Source organism: Macaca nemestrina, chromosome 10 (assembly GCF_043159975.1).
Source record: "Macaca nemestrina isolate mMacNem1 chromosome 10, mMacNem.hap1, whole genome shotgun sequence".
Classification (NCBI taxonomy): domain Eukaryota; kingdom Metazoa; phylum Chordata; class Mammalia; order Primates; family Cercopithecidae; genus Macaca; species Macaca nemestrina.
The window spans coordinates 114,972,080-114,984,837 of record NC_092134.1 but is presented as its reverse complement, the minus strand read 5'-3'; the positions used below and the strand labels follow the sequence as shown (position 1 = coordinate 114,984,837).

Genomic DNA, 12,758 nt, shown 5'->3' with positions numbered 1-12,758 from the left:
GAGGTTCTATCAAAGTTAAGGAAATGGGAAGGAAAAGGCAGCAGAGCAGTTTCAATTTGATAAGCATAAGAAAGAATGGCTCAAATATTAATTCATAAATGATCAAGTCAACAGTTTCAAAGAGCCAACTGCCCTCACGACCCAAAAAAACCAAAAGTACCACACTTTATCAGGAAGGGCACAGGAAACAGAAGCACTTCTCTTCACACAGACCACTCACTTCCTGAGCCATGTGCAGTTCTGGCCATCATATTCTAAGTAATATAACAGTGGGAACTAAAGGCAGTCCAAGAAATGAAATGATAATTAAGGACAACTAAGACCCTTTCTGCATAGGAATCAAGGCCCAAGATGCTGCCATCCAGATCTATTTTATCACTGGTGATGCTGGCATCTCTTCATCCAAGCTCTGCTTCCTCAGATGTAGAAACAGGTATCACTACCACTTTGTTGAGCTTTAATGAGAATTAACCATATGGAAACCAAACACAGGGGTTCCTAACTGGGGGCCTGAGGGTTTCTGAAGGGCCCCAAGAAATTATATATTTATATTTGAGTCCACAGAGCAGTCTACGGCTCCAGAAGCTTAAGAACCACTAGCCTAGCACATAGTAGGCATTCAACAAATATAAATCCTTATTTCCCCCATCCTCTCTCTTTTCCTTCAAATGTTGTCTTGCTGTAATGTCATTAGGAAGAAAATCATACTGTTTGTCAATTAAAAATTGTTTTAATAGATCTAGTTCAAAAAGAAGAAGAAAGAACTCATCTATGTGCCATTTTACTAAGTCTCCTATGTAAGAGCCTGAATAGGAAGCTGTCTTTTGAATTCAGTGCCATAAAAAACTTGCCTCCCCTGAGGAACTGGCATGCTCCTTCCTTTCTAAGGAAGTTATGAAATTTAACATGCTTTACCTTCTGCTCTAGCTGCAAAGAACTTGGGCAAATTCAACGTATGCGTGACATCGGTATCTCTTGTAATTAATACTATTTATTCCTTTCCTTTTTTCCTCAGCTGAACTCTTCCATTTCCAGTCTGTTAACTACCCCCCCACACCCCCACAATACACACGCACACACATGCACAACCACATGCACATAATTTCCAAATCTCTATGGTAGGGGCAAGAAGGCAGGAATAAAAAAATACAATAGTAAGAAAGGTAGTGTGACCAAGGCCTATACTATTATATATAGGCTGGGGTGCAGTGGTTCATGCCTGTAATCCCAGCACTTTGGGATGCCCAGGCAGGAGGATCACTTGAGGCCAGGAGTTCAAGACCAGCCTGGGCAACATAGGAAAACCTCATCTCTACAGAAAAAATGTTAAAAATTAGCCAAGTGTGGTGACACGTGCCAGTAGTTCCAGGATCACTTAAGGCCAGGAATTTGAGCCATGATCACACAACCACATTCCGGCCTGGGTGATGAAGCGAGATCCTATCTCTAAAAAAATAAAAATAAAAATTTTTAAAAATTACATACGAATTGGATTAAGACAGATTTGTTTACCAAATTCCAGAATATTATAAGATAAGCTTAGAACAAATAAAATGAAGTATAACTTCATACAAGGTGAAATGCATGTATTGGTCTAGGGCATCATAGAGACTAAATATAGATGTGTAAAAGATTACATAAATGGCAGATTCTTCATAGCTTAAGCTAGCTAACCCAGGGAATTTTAAAAACTTTCTAAAGCTGAGGTTGAGGTTAAGGGGTTTAGTGATGATATCTACAATAAAGTCCTTAACACTGCTGGAGGCACAGCACAGGGCTGGATGAACTGAGCACTATAATTTTTTTGTTGTTTGCATGACAGAGTCCAAAGAATAAAGTTGATATTATAGGGTTCTTGGTAAAGTTCAATACTATAGCTAAACAACAATGAAAATTCATTAAAACGTATATTCTCAGGTAAAAATTATTAAGGCCCCACTAAAGTAAGAAAATGAAAAGGTGGGAAATCATGAAAAAAACTTGCCTGCACAGTGGTGACATTTGGTACAGGGGGCCCTTCCCCCCAACTCAGGTCTCCATTACCCCTTTTTAGGTCAGAGACCGCCACACTCAAGAAAGGCCCGAGATACTCTCAATCACTAACTTGAAAACATCCTATTTTGATTTTTTAAAATTTAAGATATAAGGTCATAAACATAGAAGAGAGAGAGAGATATCAAATTCTAATGCTCATACTAAATACCAGACCCCAAAATATAGAAATGATTTTTACTAAAATAATTATTTGTACTTACCGGAGAAAAGGAAACGGTTGTATTCTGATACTGCGAGTGTATTTGGAAAATAAGAAAAGTCACATTGCTTGAAATATCATGCAAAACAGCTTCCTCTGGAAAGGGCCTATTGAGCTCGAAGTATCTAAATTTCCCCACAGAAAATTCAATAAGACCTACAACGAGATAAACTTTTCATTACAACACTTGTACTCTCATATCAATTTGCAGAAATCACATTCATAAATGAACGTGGAATTTAATCCTCAGAAAAACTCTTTGAGGTAAATACGGTTATTGCTCCTATTTCCCTGCTAAAGACAATGTGGCTTAAAAAGTGATGCAGCCCACCCAGGGTCATCCAGCCAGTGAACGATAGAGCTCAGAACTAAAATGCAAGAGGTGTTTCAAAAGATATGCTGAAGACAGGCTCCTGGAGCCCAGAGAAACTTCCCCTCTGGCAGCAGCTGTAACAATCATCTTCGGAACAGAGTCCTTGAATTTGAAGATGACAATCCTGTGGGGCTACTAACAATCATGAATGTGCTGGGGTTAAAGTACTGTAACTGTCTAGTGAATTCTGAAGTCAGCATAGCCTGAAGAGACACAGGTGGCTGCAATTTAACACCAGCGTTTCCCAGCTGTGTGATTTTAGGCAAGTTCCTTAAATCCCCTTAAGCCTCAATTTCCTCATCTGTCTAACGGAGACTGCAAAGGAAGGTGCCATCAGTACTGACAAAAATGTCTGTTGAGGGCCCACATCAGGCACTGCACATACTATTGTGAACCACAGGCATCCTGGAAAAGAGAGCTTTTGTTTGCTTAAGGATCAAACTCAGAGTCCATAAAAAAGATAGGTTAAACAAGGACAGTTTTTCAACACCTCTTCCAGGCCTGTCCCATCTGTCTACTTCCTCCATGGCCTGCATCTCACTGACTCTGTCCCCACTTCTCCATGGTGTGTTTCTGCCAGCTGCACACTAGCTCTGTCTTTTTTCGATCTAACTCTCAAATATTCCTTTAATTAGGTTGCTTTTACTCCTGTGTAGTCCTGGATTCCTACCTGACCCCCCATCCTACAGTCAGTATCTGTCTGCATGAAAAGCAGAAGAGATCCCAAGCTTCCCATAAGCAGTCTTGCGGGGTTCAATTCTAAACAAATAAACAGAAGATTTAGATTAAATATAGATGAAAAGGAGTTGATGAAAAAAAGATTATAATTCACCCGAGTCCCACAGTGGAACTGTCATGTTTTATTTTAGAAGGAAATTAGAGTCAGTGGGTGGCAAAAGAAAACATTTCAGATACTAAATAACTTAATAACACATTCTTATATACCATGTCCCAAGAAGGTCAATTTTCAACACTTTGTTTTTTTAGTACAATAGCTCCACTGGATGATTTAAAACCAAACAGAACCAAAAAAAAAAAAAAAAAAAAAAAAAAAAAAAAAAAAAAAAAATCAAGAATGAGTAGCCTGTGGAAGAAGAGCTATAAAGAAGACACAAATAGTGCTAAGACTAGAATAATGTTAACCTCTATATATTTTCCCTAAGTTCTGTGATGCTATATTACATTCATAACTTAATGTTTTTTTAAAAAAAAAATCATGATAGAACACAAGGTTACTTATGGTTACAACTTCATTTCTAAAACTCTAGAGAAAATTTTAGTAGTTTTAACAATGACAAATGAAGATAGTATATTTCCTATTTATGGAACCAGAAAGACATTTTACATCCTATATGGACCAAACTCCAGCTGGAACAGAGGTTAAAATATTAAGGAGTGGTCAACAGAATCTGGGTAGGGAAGTCTGAAAAAAATTGTGTGCGTGTGTTTTTTCTTTTTAAAGAGAAACAAGAAAAACATGTTTATATTTTCCAGGCCTTCCCATCATCATGATTATTTTATTAGAAAAGCAAATTATACATAAAACTACATGGATTTCAGTAAATTACACTAAAAATGTTTCACGTATTGCCCTTCAAGTTTGGTTCCATCCATCATGCATCCTCCAAGTCTTAAAAATTCCCACCCGTTTTGGCAGTGTCAGCCTGTTTTCCTAGAAATTAATAAGATTTCTATCCTTTCACAGTTCACAGCACTCAACTCACTCACTGCCCTGCCTTTTCTAGTCTACATCTTCTGTTTTTCCCTTTTGTTCTCATTTTCCCTATTTGGCAAATATTTATAAAGTACTTGTAGAGTAGGCACTCTAGTTGTTGGGCACCATTATCAAAACTGATACAAACAAATTCATAAAGGTTATCCAAGACTTCTGTAATTATCACTTAAATTTGCCCTTTGATATATTTTAGAAAATGTTTTAATAATCCTTATGTCTATCTCCCATGACATGGGCCTTCCATCAGAACAGCATACAGAGCCTTTAAAAGCCCTGGAAGAGACTGAAGCCATCAACTAGAGAAGGCCTCATGGTAAACTTTTCTTAACCTTCCCTTAACCTATCACCCAGGATGAGGATGAATCACAACTCAAAAACACTTGGAGAAACAAAACTTTGGAAAGACAGTACGGAAACACAGAACCATGGAAACTAAAATACACTGTTAAACAACTGATCACTTGACAAAATAAGTAGGGGAATATTAAAAGCAGGTATCTCTGGGAGCATATTTTAACTGACTCTTTTTTTTATTTTTTATTTTTATTTTTTTTTGAGACAGTCTCACTCTGTCACTTAGGTGGAGTACAGTGGGGCAATCTTAGCTCACTGAAATCTCCACCTCTCAGGTTCAAGCAATTCTCCTGCCTCAGCCTCCTGAGTACCTGGGATTACAGGCATGTGCCACCACGCCTGGCTAATTTTTGTATTTTTAGTAGAGACGGGGTTTTACTATGTTGGCCAGGCTAGTCTCGAACTCCTGACCTCAAGTGATCCGCCCATCTCGGCCTCCCAAAGTGGTAGTATTACAAGCATGAGCTACCCCTCCCAGCTGACTTTTCTTTTTTTCACACAAGTCCTTCTTTTTCTTTCTTTCTTTTTTTTTTTTTTTTTTTGACACAGAGTCTGGGTCTGTCGCCAGGCTGGAGTGCAGTGGCATGATCTCAGCTCACTGCAACCTCCACCTCCCAGGTTCAAGAGATTCTCCTGCCTCAGCCTCCCAAGTAGCTGGGACTACAGGTGCCCACCACCACGTCCGGCTAATTTTTTGTATTTTTGGTAGACACTGGGTTTCACCATGTTGGCCATGCTGGTCTCAATCTCTTGACCTCGTGATCCACCCACCTCAGCCTCCCAAAGTGCTGGGATTCCAAGCATGAGCCACCGCGCCAGGCCAACTCTACATTTTAAATGTTTATAAAATAGGAACATACACTCTCTGTTAACATTCTGTCACTGTTTTGCTTTCCCTTAAAATGGTAATATTTTTCTAGAAAATATATAATCCTTATAAAAGGTGCAAAATAAACAGAAAGTCAACTCCTCCAGCAAGCACACTGTACAGAAATCATCACTGCTAACAGTTGGGATATATCTTTTAGGGCTTAGGCAGATATCAGCATGCATATTTCCACACAGATGGAAAAAGATACATGTATGTTTGATATTGCCCATTTAACAGGTCTAATGTATCTTTCCATAACAACACAGATAATTCTAGCTTTACCATTTTAAAAGCTACAGAGTATTCCATTCTGGGTATGTACCATAATCATTTACCCAATCTCCTATTAATGAACATCTAGGCTGTTACCATTACAGCATGAATAATAAATTAGTAAGAAATAAAATAGTTCTGATTTTGTGGAAGACTATTCCAGAAAGCATATGTGTCAGGCAATAAATCTATCTGAGACAGTTTTTGCTTTGACAGTGTAACAGATGACCTTCGATCTTAAATGGTTAAACTGTACCTAAAAAGTCGTTTTAGTCTAAGAAATCCAGAAATAAAAACAAACAGACCATGAGAGAATACATAACGATTAGAACCAAAAATTAATCTGCAGTCTTTGCTTCTGAATTCTTCTTCAAGAAATACACCTACATTTCAGGAATAATTATAACTTTCAGCTGTTACTTCCTGGATTTCCCAAAAGCTATAGGAAATGATGCCTCATCATCTTCCTTTCCTCAAATGCCTACAGTAGGAACCAGGCAGAAGCCAGATGATAAAAGGGAGGGACATTGTATACATTATTTAAAACCTGGTCACTTGACAAAATAGGTAGAGGTGTTAAGAGGAAACATCTCTGGGAGTGTATTTTAAGTGATTTTTTTTTTTTCTTTTCATTACACATTTCCTTATTTTTAAAATTTTCTATAGTGACCATAAGGTGTCCTCTTCATAAGAAATTATAATACAGTGATTATACGCTCTGGCTATACATTATTACAATCATCTGCAGTGGATTAAAAAAAAAAAAAAAAAAAAAAAAACCAAAACACTGCTGCCTGGGACCCTCTCCAGATGAGTTAAATCAAAATCACTGGGGCTAAGGTCCAGGTATCAATTAAAAAACAAATATTCATTAAATACTATGCAGAGAAATACACAAAGTTTACACATCCATGAATTAAACAGCACCTAAACAGCATTCTAGCACCTTAGGGGTCCCCTTGTGGCCCCTCCCAATCACATCTTCTTTCCTCCCCCAGAGGGAAACAGGGTCCTAAGTTCAAACACTAGGAATTTAGTTGGGGGAATTCAATTGAATAGAATTTACGCACAATTTTTGTGTGTTTGGCTTCTTTAAAATCAGCACTATGTTTGTGCAATTCATTCCAGCTGCTATAAGTAGCCATAACTCATTACCGTTCTTGTATACTTCATGAAATGAGCATGCCACAATGTATTTATCTGTTCTACTGTTAATAAACATCTGTATTTCTGGTTTAGAGTTATAAATAACTCTAAACATTTTCTGTGCATGTCTTTTGGTACATGCATATACACATTTCTGTTGGGTGGAATCTATGAGTAGAATTATCAGGTAATAGGGTATTCTCATCTTCAGCTTCAGTAGATACTGCCAGTCTTCCAACAATGTTTTGCCAATGTATACCTCATCAACTTACTCTAGGAAAGTATTCCAACTGCCCAACAGTCTCATCAACACTTGGTATCATTCATTTATCTGCTGGGTAGATAGTGGTATCTGACTGTGATTTTAATTTGCACTTCCCTAATTACTCATGGGTGTTAGGAACCCTTTGCTTTGCTTATTGGCTATTTGGATATCCTCTTTGTGAAAACAGTCTGTTCAAGTCTTTTACATATATTAAAAATGGAACTGTCTGCCCTTCTTCAATTTTAGGAGTTTTTAACACATCATAGATATGAGTATTTTGACAGATATGTTGCAAATATATTCTCCTACTCTTGTTGCTTGTCTTTTCACTCTCTTGTTACCTTTAGATTAAGAGTTTTCATTTTAGCAGACAATTTCTCAGATTTTTCCTTTATGATTAGTACTTTTTGTGTCATTTTAAAGAAATCTTTGCCAACATATACCAAGATCATGAAGATACAGTCCCATGTTAACTTCTAGAAGTTTGTTTTATCTTTCACATTTAGAGCTAAAAATCAGTCTGATATTGATTTTTATACATGGTGTAAGATAGAAGTCACAGTTCATTGTTTCATATGTTTATCTACTTGACAGCAACCTTCACTAAAAATACCACCCTGTAGGTACTGCATGTTCTCTCACTGATAAATGGGAGCTATGTAATGTGTACACAGGGGCCTACACTGTGGACTGATAGACACTGAAGACTGAGGAAGGTGGGAGGGGGTCGAAGATGAGAAATTACTTAATGAGTACAATGTACGTAATTGCAGCCATGGATACACTAAAAGCCCTGACTTCACCACTACACAATATATCCTGTAACTACACTTGTGCTCCATAAGTTTATACAAATAAAATAATTTAAAAATACCACCATCTCCCTACTGCTTTGCAGTTCCACCTTTCACATAAGTCAAGTGAACGTATGTGTTTGCTTCTGGAGTCTCAATTGTATTCTACTGGCTTATTTGTCTAGCTATAGACACCAATCCTAACGCAAATATTACAACTCTCTTAACTCCTGCTCCAAATTTGTTCTTCCTCCTCAAATTTATCTTGACTATTTCTGGTCCTTTTCATTTCCATATAAGCTTTAGAAATCAGCCTGTCAATATCCACCAAAAAAAAAAAAAAAAAAAAAAAAAAAAACACCCTGCTGGGATTTTGATTGGGATGGCCCTGACTATATACATTAATTTAGGGAGAAATAATATCTTTAAAATATCTTTATCTTTAGAATTTTGTAATCTATGAATCTGCGATATTCCTCTATTTCTTTAGTTTCTCAATTTAACTAAAGAATGTTGAGATGTATTATGTCATTTTCGCTGTAGAGCTCTTTACATATCCCATGATAATCATCCCAGAATACGTAATGTTTCTTGAGGCTATTTTAAATGTACTTTTTCTTTTCTTTAATTTTATTTGTTAACGTTATGTAGAGACGAGGTCTTGCTATGTTGATCAGACTGGTCTCGAACGCTCGGCCTCAAGATATCCTCCCCCACTCAGTCTGCCAAAGTGCTGGGATTACAGACTGAACCACAGTACCTGGCCCTGTTTTTTCTTTTAAATTTCTATTTCTAGCTGTCTCTTCACCAATATACTTTTTATAAAAAGTTCTCCATGTAATTCTAATGCTTAGCCAGGTTTGAAAACTCCTAACACAGTGTTTGATAAACAAGCAAAGGATATATATGTATTTTTTTCCCAGTCTTAGTTATCTTTAACCTAACTTCTGTGTGAAAATACTTTGGCAGTGTAACCTTGGCAATCCGACATCCATTGCACAATTTTATCAGAAGATCGCTTTAACCAAACCAGTTGTGGTTTGATTCTTGGCTGTGCAGGATTTTGTCATTTTTGATGTTCCAACGTCTAACACAGTATAGTCACCTAACTGGCATATAGTAAATGTTTGTTAAATGATGGCTGAACTACATGACCTCAGGCAAGTAATGTATTTCCTCTGGGCTTCAGTTCCCTCAAAGTAAAATTGAGGTAACTGAGTGCCACCAATTGGCTGCTGAAAGTTTCAAACAAATGGGGAACAATTTTTTAAACTGCGCCAAGGCTATACAATAAAGTATCATTTATTAACTTCCATTAGCTTTCCTGTGCTTCACAGGTTCATCTCCTTATTGAAAGAAAAGGATCTAGCCAAACTAAGTTTCATAAGTGAAGGAGAAATAAAATCCTTTACAGACAAGCAAATGCTTAGAGATTTTGTCACCACCCAGGCCTGCTCTACAAGAGACCCTGAAGGAAGCACTAAACATGGAAAGGAACAACCAGTACCAGTCATTGCAAAAACATGCCAAAATGTAAAGACCATCAATGCTAGGAAGAAACCGCATCAACTAACAAGCAAAATAACCAGCTAATATCATAATGACAGGATCAAGTTCACATATAACAATATTAACCTTAAATGTAAATGGACTAAATGCTCCAATTAAAAGACACAGACTGGCAAATTGGATAAAGAGTCAAGACCCATCAGTTTGCTGTATTCAGAAGACACATCTCACATGCAGAGACATACATAGGCTCAAACTAAAGGGATGGAGGAAGATCTGCCAAGCAAATGGAGAACAAAAAAAAGCAGGGGTTGCAATCCTAGTCTCTGATAAAACAGACTTTAAACCACCAAAGATCAAAAGAGACAAAGATGGCCATTACATAATGGTAAAGGGATCAATTCAACAGGAAGAGCGAACTATCCTAAATATATATACACCCAATACAGGAGCACCCAGATTCATAAAGCAAGTCCTTAGAACTTACAAAGAGACTTAGACTCCCATACAATAATAATGGGAGACTTCAACACCCCACTGTCAACATTAGACAGATCAACGAGACAGAAAGTTAACAAGGATATCCAGGAATTGAACTCATCTCTGCACCAAGCGGACCTAATAGACATCTACAGAACTCTCCACCCCAAATCAACAGAATATACATTCTTCTCAGCACCACATCACACTTATTCCAAAATTGACAATATAATTGGAAGTAAAGCACTCCTCAGTAAATGTACAAGAACAGAAATTATAACAATCTCTCAGACCACAGTGCAATCAAACTAGAACTCAGGACTAAGACACTCAATCAAAACCGCTCAACTACATGGAAACTGAACAATCTGCTCCTGAATGACTACTGGGTACATAACGAAATGAAGGCAGAAATAAAGATGTTCTTTGAAACCAATGAGAACAAAGATACAACATACCAGAATCTCTGGGACACATTTAAAGCAGTGTGTAGAGGGAAATTTATAGCACTAAATGCCCACAAGAGAAAGCAGGAAAGATCTAAAATTGACACTCTAACATCGCAATTAAAAGAACTAGAGAAGCAAGAGCAAACACATTCGAAAGCTAGCAGAAGGGAAGAAATAACTAAGATCAGAGCAGAACTGAAGGAGACAGAGACACAACAAACCCTCCAAACAATCAATGAATCCAGGAGTTGGCTTTTTGAAAAGATCAACAAAATTGATAGACCGCTAACAAGACTAATAGGGAAGAAAAGAGAAAAGAATCATATAGATGCAATAAAAAATGATAAAGGGGATATCACCACCAACCCCCTAGAAATACAATCTACCGTCAGAGAATACTATAAACACCTCTACACAAATAAACTAGAAAATCTAGAAGAAATGGATAATTTCCTGGGGATTTACACTCTCCCAAGACTAAACCAGGAAGAAGTTGAATCCCTGAATAGACCAATAGCAGGCTCTGAAATTGAGGCAATAATTAATAGCCTACCAACCAAAAAAAGTCCAGGACAAGATGGATTCACAGCTGAATTCTACCAGAGGTATAAGGAGGAGCTGGTACTATTCCTTCCGAAACTATTCCAATCAATAGAAAAAGAGGGAATCCTCCCTAATTCATTTTATGAGGCCAACATCATCCTGATACCAAAGCCTGGCAGAGACACAACAAAAAAAGAGCATTTTAGACCAATATCCCTGATGAACATCAATGCAAAAATCCTCAATAAAATACTGGCAAACCAAATCCAGCAGCACATCAAAAAACTTATCCACCATGATCAAGTGGGCTTCATCCCTGGGATGCAAGGCTGGTTCAACACACGCAAATCAATAAACGTAATCCAGCATATAAACAGAACCAAAGACAAAAACCACATGATTATCTCAATTGATGCAGAAAAGGCTTTTGACAAAATTCAACAGCCCTTCATGCTAAAAACTCTCAATAAATTCGGTATTGATGGAACGTATCTCAAAATAATAAGAGCTATTTATGACAAACCCACAGCCAATATCATACTGAATGGGCAAAAACTGGAAGCATTCCCTGTGAAAACTGGCACAAGACAGGGATGCCCTCTCTCACCACTCCTATTCAACATAGTGTTGGAAGTTCTGGCTAGGGCAATCAGGCAAGAGAAAGAAATAAAGGGTATTCAGTTAGGAAAACAGGAAGTCAAATTGTCCCTGTTTGCAGATGACATGATTGTATATTTAGAAAACCCCATCATCTCAGCCCAAAATCTCCTTAAGCTGATAAGCAACTTCAGCAAAGTCTCAGGATACAAAATCAGTGTGCAAAAATCACAAGCATTTTTATACACCAGTAACAGACAGAGAGCCAAATCATGAATGAACTCCCATTCACAATAGCTTCAAAGAGAATAAAATACCTAGAAATCCAAATTACAAGGGATGTAAAGGACCTCTTCTAGGAGAACTACAAACCTCTGCTCAGTGAAATAAAAGAGGACACAAACAAATGGAAGAACATACCATGCTCATGGATAGGAAGAATCAATATCGTGAAAATGGCCATACTGCCTAAGGTAATTTATAGATTCAATGCCATCCCCATCAAGCTACCAATGAGTTTCTTCACAGAATTGGAAAAAACTGCTTTAAAGTTCTTATGGAAGCAAAAAAGACCCTGCATTGCCAAGACAATCCTAAGCCAAAAGAACAAAGCTGGAGGCATCACGCTACCTGACTTCAAACTGTACTACAAGGCTACAGTAACCAAAACAGCATGGTACTGGTACCAAAACAGAGATATAGACCAATGGAACAGAACAGAGCCCTCAGAAATAATACCACACATCTACAGCCATCTGATCTTTGACAAACCTGACAAAAACAAGAAATGGGGAAAGGATTCCCTATTTAATAAATGGTGCTGGGAAAATTGGCTAGCCATAAGTAGAAAGTTGAAACTGGATCCTTTCCTTACTCCTTATACGAAAATTAATTCAAGATGGATTAGAGACTTAAATGTTAGACCTAATACCATAAAAACTCTAGAAGAAAACCTAGGTAATACCATTCAGGACATAGGCATGGGCAAGGACTTCATATCTAAAACACCAAAAGCAACGGCAACAAAAGCCAAAATTGACAAATGGTATCTCATTAAACTAAAGAGCTTCTGCACAGCAAAAGAAACTACCATCAGAGTGAACAGGCAACCTACA

The 12,758-nt window shown here is 37.5% G+C and overlaps 1 protein-coding gene across 2 annotated transcripts in view; it reads right to left on the bottom strand.

The window, feature by feature from the left end:
- LOC105492160 (transmembrane 7 superfamily member 3) overlaps positions 1 to 12,758 on the bottom strand; it is a 48,657-nt gene that overhangs the window by 26,866 nt on the left and 9,033 nt on the right. For both annotated transcript variants that reach the window (XM_071072003.1, XM_011759145.3), the window contains exon 2: positions 2,256 to 2,410. In XM_071072003.1, the coding sequence (XP_070928104.1) occupies positions 2,256 to 2,410 (155 nt within the window). The remainder of the gene's footprint in view (positions 1 to 2,255; positions 2,411 to 12,758) is intronic.